Source organism: Cygnus atratus, chromosome Z (assembly GCF_013377495.2).
Source record: "Cygnus atratus isolate AKBS03 ecotype Queensland, Australia chromosome Z, CAtr_DNAZoo_HiC_assembly, whole genome shotgun sequence".
Taxonomy (NCBI): domain Eukaryota; kingdom Metazoa; phylum Chordata; class Aves; order Anseriformes; family Anatidae; genus Cygnus; species Cygnus atratus.
Genome location: NC_066396.1, coordinates 12,687,069 through 12,706,409, shown reverse-complemented (window position 1 = coordinate 12,706,409; position 19,341 = coordinate 12,687,069). Strand labels below are relative to the sequence as shown.

Below are 19,341 nucleotides of genomic sequence, written 5' to 3'. Positions count from 1 at the left end.
ACTTCTGAGATTTTGAGTGTAATCATATATATAATGCATATGCATACTAGTCACCAACCCTCAGAAGTCTTGTCCATGCCTGTTTTCTCTGTTGGGCCTGATCCTGTAGACATGTTTCAGATTGGATGAGATAACCAGGGGAGACTTAGCTGAGAATCCCCTTGTGGTTAGATCTTTACCCAGCAAAACAGCACCAGGATGTAAGTAAGCTTTATACATGCCTACCTTCAGACACACAAGCACATGCAAAGAAGCATTTAATGGGGGTTGGAAGGTCTTGCTGGATAATTATGTGGTGGGTTTCAGTGCCTGAGGGTGTGGGGTGAGGGAGTGCCTGAACCCATTTGTCTTGCTATGAACAGATAAATGGTACTTGACAGATATTTAAAAATGGAAGCCATAGACAGACTGACATGTGGCAACCCACACTTCTCAGCTAGGACTTCCTCACCTGGCACAAATTGCCTTATTTTCTTACTTCATTATTTGGTTAATTGACACTACTCATTGCAATGTACTGAGCATTAAATAGTTTGGTGCCTATATGATGTAGGTTTTCTATATCAAGCTGAGCAACACATGGCTGTATCTTGAGCACTCCTTAACCACACAGGTAGTGAAATTCAACTATCCGTCTTTTGCACTCCTGACTCCATGTTCTTGCCCACTGTCTAGCATTTATGCTAATTGTGCCTGTATAGAAAGTTGGATCAGAGAATTGTTACTGTCACAGAAATAATTTATTTTACTGGGTTAATTTTCAGCCAGGTCAATTCACTAAGGTGACTTGTTCGTGTGGCTGCACAAGATTTGGTAGCTCCACAAGGGAATAGGTAGAAATCTGCCTTGAAGAAGAGTGTGTCTGTCCTTTTTGGCAGCCAAGTAAACTCAGGTGTCCTAAAACCTTTCATGGAACTGCATCGTCAGTGATGATAGGCAGTAGAGCACCCAAGTTCACTTCTAGAGCTTGTTAGAACTTGGGCAGGCCCTGATAATGCTATAACATTGACTAGGTCCAGTTCTTGATCACTTTGTGTTTTTTTGTTGTTGTTGTTATTTTGTTTTTTAAACAGGATTTTTGATTTGTAAATCCATACAGTAGATTATAATGTTTAGGTTAGAAGAGTCCAGAAAAATGCAGGACAGAAAACTCCAATATTACAGGATAGCGGAAAAGTGATTAGAGTACAACTGGAACAAGTCATGCAGCTCACACTACAGAAGACGTGTAGCAGTGGAAGGTATTTATTTTAGCCTCATTCATATTCCATGGACTCAGGTAGTTAAAGTGCATTTTGCATAGATTTTTTTTAAAGTAAAAGTAGATCATAAACCACATAGAGAAAGGGCCTCAGAAGACCTGCATTAGAGTTCCCTTCTTTTCAATAAGGTTTTAAATTTCACTGCAGCGTTACTGCTTATTTTCCTTTTACATGGGAAACGCATTTCTCAGATATAAAGAATTTATCTGGACCCTTTGTTTCTGCACTTAATGAGCACTACATTTTGACAACTGGATAACAAGCAAATAGAGATAGACCAGTCTCTTACTTAGGCTGCAGTCCTGCAATTAGTTCCACATGGATTAATCTCTGCACCAGTACAAAGCCTCTGTGAATTTAGTGAGGGCTTCTAAGGCTGCTATAAGAACTAGTCCTTATGCTATACTATAAGGGCTTTATTATCTGGTCCTCTACTGTCCAAGCTGTACAAAGTGTGTTAAGAAAGAATCAGGGCCCAAGCAGATGGCAGTTTCATTGAATACTGTTGGTGGTGGGAGTAGGTTTCTGAAGCACCATGCAAACCTGTTGAGCCTTTTTTTTTTGTTTGTTTTTGTCCTAATATGTTTTGTGCATTATTACAGTATTGCCCACCACTGCAGTTTACAAGAAAAAAATTCTACAACATGGAAGGAATGTGCCCTGGTGACCTGGGCTGACATCTGATGGTTACTAATTCTTCAGCCTTAATCTTAGCATTGCTATTGATCTATGTGAAGCCAAAATAAGTTCCCCTGACTCAGTTTCCCTACCTGTAAAATATAATTGCTATTCCTCCAAAGGTCTGAAAATTGTGTTAACATAGTGGTCTTACGTGCAGAAGAAGGAATTTAAGAAATTAAATTTTTTGATTGTAGTCTGTTAATGAAAGAAGAATAGCATGGTTTTACCATCCTCTCTTGATTTTAGAAAATAGGGAGAAGAAATTTCTTTTTCAGTCCTCAGTATAAATATCTAGATACAACATATTACCTCATGTCAAAGTTTTATTAGCAAAAAAATATAAAATTGAAACAGACAAGTAGAAGTTGGCAAGATAACTCTAAATTCAGGGCCAACATTCACAGGTTTAAAACCTCTATGATAACACCATACAATCATAATTTAAAGACAGGCACAATGACAAAGTATCAACATGAATTCTGGAAATTAGACATGGTATGAGGTATTAAACCTTTGGAAGGTGTGCAGTATTTCAGCAACCATCCATGCCCGTGCATGGTTAGTGTTGTACTGATCAGCAAGCCCCACAATCAAGACTGAGAAGAGTAAATACTGGAGCTGGCCTTTCTCAGTAAAAGTTTCAAGTTTCTGATTAATTCTGAATATTGTAATGAAACAAAGCCTTGTGTGAAACATTCTCCCACAACCTGTTGTGCAGGTTTCTGTCTACCCTCTATAACAGAAAAGAACAGCTAATCTACAATATCAGAGCCTAACTTCCCAAGTGGTAAATGGTGTACCATATCCACACTGCAAGAAAGCATAGATTTCTTAACAGAATCTGTTCTTCTTTTTTTTTTCTCCTTTTTTTTTCCTTTTCTTTTCCTTTTTTTTTTTCCTTTTGCTGTACAAAAAACAGTAGTGTTTGTTTAAGTTAAGGAGATGAATTTTGCACGTGTATAGTCGTACAACAGACTAATATTGCTGAATACTTTCTACAGTTATTAAAGAAGATAATTAGGTTAGAGTTATAAAAAGATGGGTTTTGAGGTGCACTTCTCAATGATACAATTAAATTTATGGAAACACTGATTTACAGATAATCCTGATGATAATCAGAATAAATAAACTAAACTATTTTTTAATATTTTTGTTCCACTGTAGATGTTCAAAATAAAACTCAACTTATATGAAGAGAGAATTTAAAAATTCAAGGAGCAGAAGGGGAAAACAAGGTTGATGGTAATAGAATTTAAATAACAATAATGGTAGGTATGATTTGGGATTGTTTATTTCTAATGCGGGAAAACATTGATGATTGGCATAAGTTTTTCACTTTCAGATGCTGCAATATCAGAAGGAAAACAGCAGTTTTCATATGAAGCTTTTCAAACTGTGGGAACATCTATGATTGGTAATAAATGTAAATAAACGTATGACCTTCTATATCAAGTTTCTGAAATGGACTAATATCGAAGTGTGATGAATTGAGTATTAAAATCAGGGTCTGAAGCAGCAATAAAAATATTTTTAAACTATTCTTTTTTTAGGAATAGTTTAGTTATGGAACTTTTTTTTTTCTTTTTTTTTTTGTCTCTAGTCATTATTAAAAAAAAAATTGTATTGATCTACCAGAGTATAATCAAATTATATTTGCAAATGAACTTTAAAATACTTCAAGGAAAAAGTGAAAACTTTCTTAACTACATTACAAAATGCCTTGGTCTTACAGTGGTAGAAAACTGTTTCACACAATTCTTTGTGTTACATAGATGAAATAGATACATGTTGTACATCTACACATGGATTTAAAACACCACATCAGTAAAAAAAATTAACCATAACTCTTAGAAGATGATAGGCGGGGTTTTACCCCGATCTAAATGCTTACTTAAGAACTTTAGGGAAGTCTATCCTCCTCCTTACCCTATTTAGATGAATTAGGTACGAAAATTTAATAAAGAGGGAAGGACAATTTTTTTTCCCCCCTACTTCAACTAACTGATAATTTTAAGGCAATAAGGAAGCTCCTAAGAAATGGCACGATATTTTTAAGTGAACAATAGCAGCAGTTCTGTTAAACAGGTGAATTCTCAATTTTTGTAATGAATCCTTAAAAGTTTTTCATCTCTCTCTTACATCAGAAACACACAGGAAATAAACCCATAACATTTGGAGTGTATATTTTTATAACGTCTATGCTCTCTATATTTTCATGCAGAAACTACAAAATCCAGCAGTTTTATTCTTTAATTCATCATAAATCACTCAAACCTATTTCAAGAGGAAATTACTAGATGGTATATTAATAACAGTGCAAAAGTTCCCTTTAAATAAGATCTTCTGATTCTTACCAGTAAATCTCAAAACACTGTTAAACGAGGTCTGCATCAATATCCTTTTCTTTAACAGTGGACATACAGACTTTTTCTTTTCAAGCAAGAAATAGAAAGTATCATCATAACTGGGAAAGATTACCTTAGACTAGGTAGAATGATCACTAAAATAACTACTGTTAAGAGTGATCTTTCTGAATATCTTGTAACCAGCAAGCAAATAACATTTTGTTCTATAACAGAAGTTGGGCTACAGCCGGTACGAGAATCAGGCTCCTACCAGTTTAATGGGACATTGTATATTTTTGTTAGCTGCACAACCATTTCATTCTTATGTTCCTGTGGAGCCCTGGAATGAATGCTTTTGTTCTTTGGGTCATTTGTCTCTGCTTAATTTAGCATTTTGTTCTGACACCTTTTCTTTTAAGAGCCATATTCAGATAAGGTTTCAACTGTATTTACTTGAGGCAAACAGGTAAATAACCTCTCTAAGTGATAAGAAATACTTTAAGTCGCCGACAATAATAGTTCTTAAGCTCTTCATCTTTTTTTGCTTTCACAATATTATACTTAACCTTCCCTTCACCCCCCATTCCCCTTACTCCCCTTTATATTACCCGATCCTTCCTTCCTTTCTGGTTTTCCTTATGTGGGTACAATGACATGTTCCCTTTGACACCACTTTGATGAACCTAAATGCTAGGTGCCTAACATAAGTATTAGATAATTAAGTACTGCAGCAATTTATTATTATTATTATTATTATTATTATTATTATTGTGTGGGTGTGACTTTTTTGCTATTTTCATCAATTTTATCGTAAAGATTGGCTCTTGTTATGCTAACTGTTGTTCAGTAGCTAGATGGTTACTTTTAGTTACTCAATCAATTTAGGTCTGTAGCTGTTACTGCTCTTAAGCATTTGAGAGCTAAATCTTTTGTTATATAGTCATCAGTGCCGCCTTACTACTTTTCTTCAACCTTTTTTATCCTAGAGGTGTAAGATCTCTCTAAAGGTCCTTAACATAAAGTGTGTTTGGTGGGATAACTGAAAAAGCTCTCTGTGAGTCTTCGTTCCCAAAATAGGAAAATCCCCTTGGTTCAGGAGAGGCAATTCCAGACTGTTTACTCCTGGAAGTCCTGTGGTGGGCAAAAAACAAAGGTAAGAATGGGCACACATGGCATCAAACTGAGGGGGATTGTGTCGTGGAGAGTACCAAATTGCTACGGTTTAAGCTGATCCAAATTTTTACTGTTTTAGTGCACTTGTCAAATACTGAGATGATCTAATTTGGGAGCTAAACTAGGGAGGAACTATTTTTACTGGGACAGTTTTCTGCCAGTTTACTTCCCTGGGCAGGTTTACTGCTGTGCTGGATGGCAGCAGTGCTGGTGTAATTGAAAGTGGAGAAAAAAAACAGTTGGTGCTATAAATATGCAACCTATGGCAGAGTAAGACTGACTTAATTGATTGCAAAAACATATCCTTAAGCAACCTTATCAGTTACTCTTCCTCACAAGCCATTCAGAATTGGGGATAATAGGTAGCCTGGAGTTCCTTAAATTCTCTATTTCTGAGGGTGAATTATTTTCAACAAGAACCTGCTGCTCTTCTCCAGACCTGAAGAAGACCTGGTATGAATTGGCTTAATAAATTATTTGACTTTTCTCTACAGCTCTTAAATGACAGAGGCCCAACAGAGAATATCACATCTATAGTTGAATATCCCTGTGGTGTGTTCCTGCACTTTTAACTGCATGATGCTAGAGCAGTAGAGAGCTTAAGGAGCTGTGCTCAAAGTAGCTCACAGCTCTCATATAGCGAAGCAGACTATGGGTCAGTTTGGACACAAATAGATCTGTTTACTTTGCTGAAGAGATATGATGACAGGAGTCAGGGGAGAAGTCCTTTAAGAGAGCCAAATATCCTAGATGTGCTTGGGACCCAGAAGCCTGTGATATGAGATTGTGGTGTGGGATAGTTCTAGCAGAAAAATATTATTTCTTTTGGGGAAAAAAAAGAATGAACTACCTGGTTTATGTGTGCATAAAAACAAACAAACAAAACCAAAACCAAAACTATTTTAGTCAGGATGCACTATACTTATTGTGCACAACTGGGCTACCCCTGGGAGTCCTGGATGGCACGCAGTGATGGTGGCAGGCTGGTCGTTACCCACGTGCTACAGAGTCTGCTGCGCATGCACCCATGAACCTTGGGGCTCTCTGAGACTCCCAGACATCAAGAGATTCAGCTGAAACTCCTGCTTCAATTGAGCCGTGAAAGATCAAAAACAGCAGAAAAAAAGCCTCAGATTCCATCTGGATAGAATTCTAACACTATAAAAAGAGACACATCCAGAGAAAAAAAAATGTACACCAGAGAAAGTTACACTGATGTCAAAGAGTTGTTCCCTGTATCAGAAGAGAAGTCTCTGTGCTACCCTTGCTCAGGCATCACACGTGTGCCATGGTGCTCCCAGCTGTACCAAGCGGAGGCTGAGCGGTAGTGCTGCAGCCACTGCATCAGCAGCTCCTGCCTCCTGAACATGACCCTGAAGATCTCCTTCATTCAGTGAGTGCCGTTACCTTCCAAAATCACACCAGACTTGTAACATCAGTCTGCAGGTACACTTTGCAGAGATCCAGAGGCATTTTGTAATTTTCATGTATTTTATAAGCATTTATAACTAGGTTAACATAGCTTTGCAGGGCACTCAGTTTGCAGCTCAGACTTAGGAGACTCAAAGCCTGTTAATGACTAACTTTAAAGGGGCCTGAACTTCTGAAAGACCTTGATAGCTATGACTGGGCAACTTGCACATTGTTTTCAGCTGCAGACACAGCATCTCTTCCTTAGATTTTGTGGACAGAAGGCATATGGTGTGAATGAGGCATCTGAAGCTGTGCGGAAGAACTGATGTAACTAAGCAATGAGTAAAATCACTGCTTTATGAGACACAGCCTATATGAGGACATTTTGCATACTAAATTTGAGGATATAAAACATTTGAGTGCTGTTTGAAAATTAAAATAGACAAAAATGCCACCAGCACCACCAAACAAACCATTGAAGTCTGTGTTCTGCGGCTTTTTGGCTCCACTGTTATCCTCATAACATGGTTTCCATTCTCTCTCTAGTTATTTGGTTCGTTTGCCTTTCTTCCCCAGTCAGGAAGTAATTTTCTCCCTTTTATAATACATCAAAAATATCATTCTTGTTTTGTCCAACTTAGGCTTCTCTGTTAGTCTTTAATTTTTTTCTTGACTATTCCCTTGTATTTCTTGAAGTGTTTCTATATTTTCTATATTCCTAATTTCATTCTCACACAAAAGACTTTATTGAAAGACAGACTACTACTGGTTTGGCTGCATAAAATAACATATAATTCCAGTAAGATTCAGGAATATTGTCATTCTTACTTTCTCATATAAAAAAGATATAGCATTAAAAAAATGTCAGGTTACATTTAGTGAAGTATTGTCCAGAATTAAGGTATTACTTAGCGCTTTACAAAATTAGTCATAACTTTTTTTCATGCCTGGGTTTACTTTGCAGCTCCACCTTCTTGACTAATGCTCATGTTTTTACTCCCATAAAAAATAATTCCCAACAGATACGAAGGCTGGTCTCTTGTAAAGTTTACATAGTTCCTTTCTCGCCTGTTTTTCCTCAACTGGAAGCTGACATAGTCCTTAACAGCACCAAATTCTGTTTTCCCTTCAACAGTTCCGTTTGCCTGACTGTATTATTTTGTCTTTTTTTTTTACAGTACAGCAACACTCAGGAATCACAGTCAATGAGACTGAGACCTCTCAGTGCCAAGAACTTTGTACAAATGTACTCAGAAAACAGAGCTCTACTCTGAAGAATTTCTGGTGTAGTCTTAACAGAGAGCCTGAGGTTAGACCTTGGTAGTTGCCTTTATTTGAGTTTTTTAATTCCACCTTAGACATATATTACAAAACACTTCTTTGCAGGCTTGGCTTCCTTGATGTGCAGTTTTATATGATCATTTGTGGGAGGTTCACATTATGCATTCATATCTCTGTGGAGCCAGCCCAACATCTCATTCCTACAAAACCACCTGTTAATTTAACTTAGTGCTGATAGTTTAAATCTGTAATTGAGGTGTTTGCCACTGAGGATTAAGTTTTTGTTGAATCAAGATACGCCTGTGCCAGAACTGTTTGGTCATGGAACATAACACGTGGCAGACTTCACTGGAAGATTTTAAAGATTCTTTTTCATCCAGTATTTTGCTGACACATGCAAACAACCTGGGTAGACTGAGAAGAAGGATTTCCTGTTGTAGAACACAAGACTGCTGCCATATCAGATTTAAGTACTATTGTAACCCTATTAGATTTATCACCCAGTATACTCTTTCAATAGGGCATTCAAGTTCGTGACTGAAATTCGTGGAATCATATTATCATCTTTTCAAAAAGACAGCTAGGATGCTTTCAAGTCTCTAGCTATTTGATTTTGTTAAGTGAGCCATTTTTTTCCGCTATTATAACTTTGATGAAACTATCCTTAACTAGAATTTCCCATCTATTTAGTTTACTGGTCAACAGTCTCTTTCAATAAATGAATTTCAAAACCGTTTTTTTTCAGTCGATTCCAAAGAAGTCTCATATGAGCTTTTTAACTGATTGACTTCTTACAAGTTGTCATTTGAGGGATGCAGTGGGTGGTCTGTGATTCTGAAAATGTTGTACCACAGAGAATTGATTTGGATGTAGCTGGCATATAGGTTATATATATAGCTACTCTCTTCTCACTGTTAGTCATTATTCAGAATGGAAGAATTTCTCTACCTTAAAGGTCACAAAAACAGCAAAGGGAAACTGGCACCTGGAACAACACTTAATCACAAAGTAAGTACCTGAGTCCAAATTGTGACCTTCAAAGTCCCTCTAGGTAAAAAGCTTAGTGCTGAGAATCCATGAAGTTAATTGGCACTTCTCCATTCATTTTGGAAGACCCCTCACTTCTCACTGTTCTCAGAATTTTCTCAGAATTGCCATGACCTAAACATCAATTTGCCTGTTTCCAGTGTAAGTACTGGGGGCCTAAAAACTGACCTGAGCATGTCTGACACATACATGCAGAAAATCAGCTGGATTTGGGGTGCCCTGTGTTACTGTTCTTACTCCAAGTTTTGCTTAACAACCCGTGGCTCCTTGCTTGTTTCAGCCATTAGGTATATGTATTTGGTGTACGTATTTGCCTTTAGAAGTCTTGCATTTCGTTCTGCCCAATGACACAACGTTGAAAGGAATGGTGGAATTCATCCTGTAACTTCAGTTTTGAAAGGAAAAGTGTGAGCCAATTCCTCAAGCAGTGTTGACACCATTCCCAAAGTGAAGGTTCATCTGCTTCTGGATCTTGATTGGGTGAAAATATCTAGCATGGTCCTGACTCACTCAGCAAGGAGTGGGAATGTAATCCTGCTTCATTTTTCCTCCTGGCAAGTTTTAAGCATTTATATGTTTGCTTTCTGGACTTGTGGGGGTCACCTTTCGAATCTGCCATCTCTCACCCATGCACTATAAAGACATCCAGGTCTGAGCTTTGTATTCCACATGTAGCTTCCCTTACTTTTCAGACTTTGAAGAACTAGGTAATATGTCCTTTTTCATTCAATGTATGTAAAAATAAAAAGATTTCAAATGACATCAAAAAGTATGCAGCAGTCTAATTCATCAATGGTCTTTTGTTAGTACTCCCAGAAATTTCTTTATTAACAGTCCCGTTATAATCACACAATTGTAACTTCTGTCTTTTTTAATCTGGTCCTTGTGAATGGCAGAAATATTTACTTCAGCCAGTTTGAAGGATCAGTGTAAATTATACTTATCATGTAAGTCCCATCTTTTATAGACCTTTCTTGAACAAATGAATTTTCTGTTATGCCAAGTTATCAAAATGGTGAATACCAAGCACACAGTGTACAACTGCTAAGCCATTTATGATCTTATATCAATACCAATAGAAAATAGGTAGCCATGTTAAATTTAACAAAAGAAAAGTCATTTCTTCAGTTTAAGGAATTAAGGTTCAAAAGGTGAATATAACTACTGCTAAGAGAAAGATCGTGGGAGTACAACTACAGTGCATGGATAGCAATAACACTTTTGTTTCCTTCTGATTCTCATGTTGTCTTTCTGGTTTTCTTTGCCTCTTTTCCTGCTTTTAAATGTTTTCCTTTTAACTCTTTTATAGTTCCATGGACCTATTTCTTTTTTTTAATTTTTTATCCAAAAATGTTTTATAAAATCTCTCATCAAAATGAACTTCTTTTGGGTGGGTTTAAAGAGGTTATATATTCATATTCTGGGTTTTCATCATGTTATTTAAAAGTACACACAGTATCAGTACAATTCCAGCTCTGTTGGGTTGATGTAATAAATGGAGTAATCCAGCATTTACTGAAATCTATCAGGAATAATTTCCATTTGTTCTTTTCCTATTTTTTATAGTATCTTCCCTATTCCAAACACTCTTTTTTTTTTTTTTTGTGTCGATATGAAGTAAAATGGCATGTTTAGGAGCCTATTTGCTTCGTAATACACATTATAGACATCGTCATACTCTGTGAATATGGAGAAGTTTGGAGAAATTAGTATACAAGGAAGAAATCTCTTAGCTTTTTACTTTAAAAATAAAAAAATAAAATAATTATTTATTACTTAGATATTGCTCAAAAGGTCCAGGCTGAACAGAACTATATTAAGCTAGGCAACAAATACATGACAAAATATGGTAAATCCCAAGGATACTGAGTTCTAATCTGAAGCTAAATAAAATACAAAATCTGAATGTAATGCACAGTAAAAGTACAGAATTGGGAGGATGGACAGAGGATATATACAGCTAATGTGACTGCATGGATTATTTTATGCATTTGCTGGTTCTGACTTTTTAAAGAAGGCATGAAAAAATGAAAAAGATAATTAATATCTCCTGGCAGCTATTTATCCTGATCTAAAAGTCAATGCTACAGTACAAAGCATCAGAATGTCTATATTTGTATTTCACTTTTTTTTTTTTTTTTAACCTTATTCAGAAGATTGAATTTCTTTATTTACCTCTTTCATACTGGATTTCTTTGTATACTTTTTCAAATACTCTTTATCTTGATTCATGTAAAAATACAACTATTTTTTCTTCGGTATCATAAATCCCACACAAACTTTTAGATGCCTGATTATTTCAAGAGTACTATGTGACAGATTCACACTGGAAGAATGAAAGTTTCGGGAATCAATAAACAACTGTGTATGCCATCTTGGGCTATACCTTCATTTTGGCCAGCTGAAAGGCATTCCAGTGCAAATGACAACTCATTCAAGTCTTTTCAATAGCTAGGGTGCTGGTAAGAAACTTATGTTAAACATTTACTCAGCATACAAGTCAGTAGCACCTTGCTTATGATTTTGTAGTGCTTTGCAGTCACCATAGTGACTACAGTGCACACATGTTGAAAAGTGGAATGGACTGGCCAGCCCTAAAACTAGCTGATTTGCTGATGAAAATGTTTTTTTAGTCCTCTCTGATGCTCATACAGCCCCAAATTGTTTCTTAATGGTCTTTAATATGGCCATTTTTTCTATTGTTATTTCTGCTTTGATAATATGATTGCCATGTTGTACTAACATTGCAGGGAAATTTTTCATTAAATCTCTTAGAAATCACATAAACACCCTAAATGTCTCTGTTAATGTCCTGAATTCTACCCACAGACATGAAATCTGCTTTGTATGAAGTAGTATTACATAAATAAATTTAAATTGAATTTCTAGAGAGAGATTTGAGAAGGCCATCAATGCCTATATTTTCAAACTGTACGAAGAGAGCAGTGAATGATTGTTTCTTTGGACTGATTTATGACCACTCAGAAATGTTACTTTTCAGCACCACTTTGCAAGTCCACTGATTTGTCAAATTAGAGCAAATAGGAAGTTAGTAAGGTAATATTTAGCATATTCTATATCTTTACTAATATCTGCACTGTTACTGAATGCACAGCTGTGATTCACAGAGCAGCCACATGTATTGTTGTTACTACATTGTGTATGGCAGTCTGACAACTAGTGCTGTTTCATTTCATTAACACCAGAGTGTACGATAAGACATTAAGACTGTGACAATAAATGTACATAATTTTATTTTACAAGTAACTGTTAAAATAGTGTGCTGTTCATATTTCACCATCTGACATTTATTACTGGCTACTAGATAGCAGAATTACAGCTCTTTGTATTTCTATACTTCTTACCCTTTTTGAAAAGATCATGTTTTAATTTTTAAGTGTTGCACTGTTTAAAGAACCATATGGTGTCTGTTTATTTATTTTTTTCCCCACAAAATTATAAATATTACTTAACTTCAAATAGAATTAAGTCTTGGCTTAGGAATTTATTGCTATATATTTGGTTTCAGTATATTGCTAGGAAGGCTCACAGTAAAAAGGAGCAATCATGCTGGACAGGTTCTTTAGGAGAGCATGAAGACAAAGACAGCCTCTGAGTTCAGCATAAATAGAAGGAATTCCTCCTTAGCTGTCCCTAAGCTATCTTGCTTTTCGTGTATACATCTTATCCTTTTGTCCAGTATCACATTTCTGTCTTTATATTTTACCATATTCTCTCTCCTAGGATTCACCTCCCACAGCTCTTTCTCTTACAGTGATGGATCTTTGCTTTGTTCTCATGCAAATTTTACCAAGGCTGCCTTGAGCACTGTCACAGTGCACATTGCCGGTGTGTAATGGGGTCAAATTCCCTTCTCTTCAGTGGATACAGAGGACTGACCAGTAGCAGAAAAGATGTGGCTTCAATACACAAGACAATGTCTTTCTTGTGGGTGTTATCCAGGGGTTCCATCTAACCATATATCATGGACTTGCACCTCTTAGGACTCATTTTAAATTGTTGTCTGGACAAGTTGTGTGTTGAGATAGGTGAATCTGTTGCTCTGCACAGCTTTTCATTGTCCAGGTCTTTTAGACCTTCCCCTGCCTCCCCTCCCTCCACCCCCCCCCCCCTCCACCCCCTTTCTGAATTATGAAGGAACATCTGCAGGCTTTTTATAACTCTACTTTTTTGGGGCCGTATGGACATTGGAAACGCCTTCGTCCCTACTATCTTCATCCTGTATTTTTAGCTAGCTGTTTGGTTTTTGTTTGTTTGTTTTTGTTTTTATGTTGGAAAGTTTGGGGATCCTATGTATGGTGCATGCTGTTGTAGAACAGATTTGGTATGAACGTATGGACCTCTCACATTCATTGTGAGATTGTCTGAATTACAGAGGACTGGATGCCATCACACAGCCAGAAACCCAAACCAGCTTCCAGAACATGCTCCATCCCTGTCTCCTTTGAAAGGGACTATGATAGCTTCACACCTATGCAAAAACTGTTTTTTTATAGTACTTCACATCCTCCCTCTCTGTGAACAGCTTCTCAGAACCTCTGTGCACTGTGATCTTTCCTTCAGTATAAGTTCAGAATTCACAAGAGATTCTTGGGCATTTAAAAGTCCTTCCAGAATAAAGTCTGGACTCTTTTAGCAGTTTTGGAAAAATGGAAGGTAGGTAGCAGAGAATCAAGTGTCTGCTAGAGGAAGGTATTTTGGGTACAGGATGATGAAGTTCAGTAACATGGGAGCAAGCGCAGCCTCTGTGATTTTTCCAGTAATTTGGCTAACACTTCAAGGTTTGTAAGACTTCCTGAAGATTTTCCATGAGCCACCAGACCTCTAGCATACCTAAAATTGCTCCTGCTCATCATGACACCCTAAATTCACCAATGGTCAGCTTCCCAAATTCATCTCACACATCTTTTGGCTTTTGCCAAGACCCACTACAAACAAACAAACAAACAAACAAACAAAAAAACTAATTTAATATTTCTAGGTGGGTCAGCAGAATCTGAAAAACGTCATTGTAACTCACTTTGGTGAACACTTTTTCTCAAAGTTTCTCAAAGGGTTTGAAAGCACTTTGAGTTTCCCTGAAATTGGCAACAATTATAATTATGATGCAGTACTAAATAGACACTACCTGTGCAAAAATGTGAAGAAGACCATTCTTCATATTTTTAGGAAACAGAGAATGGTGTGCAAGTAATTCTCAATGTGAGTTATAACTTCTGGCATGTTCGTAATTAGGTTATTAAAGAGTAATTTTTTTTGTATTGGAGCAACTAGTGAATTTACTTTAGAAATTAGTTCAGAATTGGATTACCAGCAAAAGTTAGGGTAGGTGGTTATATTTTCCTTATTATGTGCATGCTGGAAAATCTCTGCTCTGTCTGTAAAATAGCCATATGCAAAACAAACAAATGCATGTTGCAGCTTCATGCTTTTTTCCACAGACACAAAGTTATCTGACAAACTCAAATGCCTGCTACAAGCTACAGTCCCAAAACCAGGCTAAGACATAATCCTGTACACTTGACCTCTACTAGCATCAACCCTGTCCAGCAAAGAAGTCAGAAATGCTTTCTGTTAAATAGGGTTTTTCATCTTGCTCCCTTGGCAAAAGTGGCCTAAAAGAAATGTTTCTGAAGAAATGTTGCATTCTTTTAAGCTAAAATTTGTGTTTTCCTGAGTTGAGTCTTTATGAACATTGCTGGACTGACAGCCTTAGAAACTGATGTCTCTATTTGTTTAGACTACAGACAGCATTATACATCTTTTCTTTTAAATGATTCAACCTTGACCTGCGCATAGTTTGGTTTCCACCTATTTTTACATGTTAGCATCTCTAATGAAACAGTCAGAGGTGCTAACTGGTGTATTAATTTTTCGATGTTAATTACTGTCTGCTAGGAAAGCCCATCATCTGATTTTGCATAGATCACCAAACAGCTGAGGGATGATAGAAGTTTTGTTCTTGCCAAACTAGACAGATGCAGTTCAACCAACAATACTTTTCCAGACTTTTCAACCAATTGTTCCCTTCTTGTTCCCTACTTCTGAATATTTCCACAACAGTGAAAAATTCCCCAAAATAGAAGTTTTACCTTTATATGAGCTGCCAAGTGTGAACTTGCTGTTTTAGTCATGAGTATACTGTAAAATTACACCAGAAATGGGAGAAAATTTTGGAATATTCCATAACAGTAATGAACAGACTCTTTTCTGAACATTACTCCAGACATGTCTGGTCCATAAGCATAATTTTAGCAGCTGGGTCGTCTTAGGATGCACGTTTTCATCAATTCTCCAGCTTGTGTTCCAGCCTTACTGGTACTCTGAAATGGCTGTAGGTGCTAACAGAGCCATGGACTCACATTTGTCACTACTCATCTAAAGCTAATTGGAACATGCAGTTACTGTAAACACACTTGTCGAGACTACATTTCTGTTCCCGCATTGCCAATTTTATGGAGGTCTGTGACACTGGAGCTATGTGACAGTGAAAAAATTGTAAGAGTGTTTTAGTCTTGTTGTCCAGTATAGACAGATGTTGATCAAGGAATTGTATTGCTTAGTGGTTGGAGGGTGTTTCAAAACCTGCTCGGTTAGTTCTGCCTTTCCTGAAAACTGTAGACAGAATGCCTATAATTTGTACCCTTGATATGAACAGTAGGGATTCTTTTTTTGCATTGAGCAAATTCTTAGTTAGGAATGAAAAGCACTTTTGATCAAACAGTATAGATAAACATGAGAGAATGGTTTTTCTGTTACAGCAACAAAGTACTTCATTTTACCCTTATGCAAACCAATATAACTCTCTTCCAGAAAAATACCATGAAAGCTGAAAGTAATCTAAAATAATCTTGCAGTAGTGGTGCCAAACAAAAATAAGAGTAAATCCCTGAAATTTAAATTCCTAAAGAAAGACATAGAAATAGAACAAGCAGATCTATGCAAAACAGCATCATCATTAGCATTAGGGCCGATGTAGGTTTAGGACATATACCCTTATCTTTAAGTGTTAACATTTGGGTTTTGATGATCAGATTCACAGTTTCATACCTAAACTGATCAGAAAATAAAAAGAAAAATGTATGGTAAAACAATAATGCTCTTGCTCACACTATAAGGAATATCATTTCATGGAACATATGGTGGTACCATGTAGAAAATTAATCTGTATTTAAAGGAAAATGACCAGAGGTGATCACATAATTATATTAAGTAAATTTTGTTTTTTAAACATTTTTTTCTCAGATTTTTCTCTTTCTTATGTGAACAAAATGTGTAGCTGTATTTTAAATTAACATTTTGTTGCATTCCAGATCTAAGTGCTATTTAATGTTCTGGATTCCTCTCAATACATTCTAAAAAAGGCATTTAATCAGGTGACATCTTGCAGTCCTTTGAACAGGTAGCATTTCCATTGTTGCCCCAATTGCATCTGAAAGATGCATGTGTAAGATTGTGAGCAACTGAGCAAGCATAAGCTTGTACTTAGTTTTGACAGGTTTGCATTTGTCAAGGGAAAACTACAAAGATTGAGGCTCTGATATAGAAATTTGCTCAGAAATGTCACCCTTTAATTTTAAATTAATTCACTGAGGACTTCTGTTTACATTGCAAGGTTTTAGTTTCAGCTAGATTAGGTAAATAAAAATTACATCCTGAGCATTTTGCTGCCAATTGTTTTGGTAGAAGATTTTACTGAGAATATTCCATTCAGTTATTGTACCTGGTTCCTTAAGAGGAGAATCCATAGAACAGCTGATTTCTTTCACCACAGTTTTCCCTAGAATAATTAAAATGGCTCTTTGCAAAATTTCAATGTGCTGGTGTCAGAGCCCAAACTCTCCAAGCCAGAACACCCTTTATCAGTTCAGAGGAATTTGGGATCTTTTTTGTAATGCAAATTGCCCAGGCAAATTGTCATTGTCAAATGCATTGGAGAACAGAATATTCCTATTGAACAAATTACTCACCAAGAATCACAGCAACAACGGTGAAGAGCACAAAGGCATTCCTCAATAAGTAACTTTTAACATCATCCTTTGTTATGCTCTGCACCTTTTTTTTGGCCAGAAGTGTACGTTTCCGGACTCCTTGTTGAAAGCGTTCCATCCTACTTCCACTTTTGGGATCTTCTCCGTTACCTTTAGTCATCTATCTTGCAGAAAGTTTTCTCTTACACTTAACTTCTGTCAAAATCCCTTCAGAAAAGTGAGAGACCCTTTTCCGTGGGAGGTACTGGAGAAACCTGTAAGACAAGAAATATCAAATATTGCAATAAGATTTCAGAGGAATGGTTAGCCATATATTTACATGGAAGTGGTTATTCTTCATGTTTCAGTACAACTTGTATTATTTGCAACATCTAAGCTGTTGCCTGTGAGAAGAACTCTCTGAAAAGGATTTTATGAGCTGTTCAGATGGGTATCCTGTCTTCAGAAATTAATCTGAATTTGCTGTCATTCTGTAATTTTTTTCCAGTTGTTAGAGAAATAGTAACATGAAATAGGTACAATACCTGGAAGTATAAGTAATTATAATGTTTAAAACTATCTGTCAAGCTTACTTTTCATTGGTCCATACCATCTTAAAAAAAAAAAAATCTAGCTCACCTTTACTCTAACCAATGGAGAGAAATATTTTGCTTGAAATGGAACGTTTAAAACGTTCTGCATTTCAGATGTTTTCAAATGGTTGACTGCATTGTCTGAATTCCTCCTTTTCACATGGCAAAACCCAGCAGGAATAGTTTATCTATCCCTCAACCACAATTTAGAAGATATGCTTTTGACAGTTTTATGTTGATAATGTTCATGTTTGAAGCGTATAAACTATTTAGAGCACATCTGTAAAGTATCAGAAGTTATATCCCACTTAACTTCTCGCTTCTGACCATAATACAAGTTCACATTGCAGAGTAATGGCTAGCCTGGTCCAACAGCAACTATGGGGACATAATCTGATTTTAAGAAATCAAACACTGAATCAACCCTAAAATGTTTTAGTATTAAAAATCCTTCATTAGAACATTATTTTTTGTTTCTTTGTTTAAAAATTAAATATTTATGTCTGCTTAGTACGAACTTATTTAATAACAGAGTCTGCACAAAGTGTTTTCCAGGCTGAAAATCCAGTTTTCTAAGTGTTCATTAATCATGTTTTTATGATGAAATTAGAAATTCATAAATGTTCAGAGATAGTAGTTTCCAGTGAAACCTGTCTATTTATACACAATGCAACTGTAACATCATAGTAAGTTTAGTGCTTAAATACCTTTTTTTAGGAAGCGGTTAAACTGTAAATACACAGGGTTTTGAAACCATGTGTCTTACAGAAAATACCACATTGTAACAAATTTATTTTGATGGGATTTGATCACTGCTTTTTGAATTACCTTATGTTTGAACATTGGCACTTGAGTACAATATTCTGTGTGACGGAATGACGCATGCTTAACTTGTTAGAGTGAAAGCATTCATAGACTGAACTAGATATTTACATTACTACGTATTCCAGCTTGGACACGACTACTGTGTGCAAGAAGGATTTTTTCAGATGAATTAATTTTCAGTATTTTGTAAAATACAGATTCATTCACAGTGCCTTTTGTTTCTGAGACGATTCACACAACTAGTCTGTCCTCTATAGTTTAACAGTAAGATCAAGAGAGAACACGGTTATAGGCAAAAGTATCATTACATTAAGTAACATACAAAGGAGGAGAGAGAAAAAAGAAGACTTCGTTCCCCAAGCCCCAGCAGATTAAAAGATCGGCTCACCTTTTCAGATCTGCAGTGTTGTACACACACGGAGGTGGCAGATAAGGCAGGGATTTCCCAGCAGATACAGCAGTTCAGCGAGTGGGAGACAGAGAAAACTGACAATCTGCATGTGCTGGGGAATACAGCAACTTACTATCCCTGTAACTTAAGGAAAGGGGAGGAGACTGTCAGCCCAGCTCTGAAAAAAAAAAATAAATGAAAACACATCAGACGAGAGAGGAAAGCCAAGCTGCTGGAATATTGATGAGTCTTGGCACAGTGAGAACAGGGTCATTTTCTTTGTTTTTCCTTTTAGACCACTTTCACGCTTTGTCAGTTCAGCTTCATTAGAAATGCAAA

At 36.4% G+C, this 19,341-nt stretch overlaps 1 protein-coding gene across 1 annotated transcript in view; it reads right to left on the bottom strand.

Moving 5' to 3' along the window:
- Window positions 1–19,116, bottom strand: part of SLC1A3 (solute carrier family 1 member 3) — a 60,724-nt gene extending 41,608 nt beyond the window's left edge. The window contains exons 1-2 of the mRNA XM_035563754.2: window positions 19,000–19,116; window positions 17,194–17,468 (exon numbers count right to left, since the gene is read on the bottom strand). Of these exons, the coding sequence (XP_035419647.1) occupies window positions 17,194–17,374 (181 nt within the window). The 5' untranslated portion in view covers window positions 17,375–17,468; window positions 19,000–19,116. The remainder of the gene's footprint in view (window positions 1–17,193; window positions 17,469–18,999) is intronic.
- Window positions 19,117–19,341: the final 225 nt, after the last annotated feature.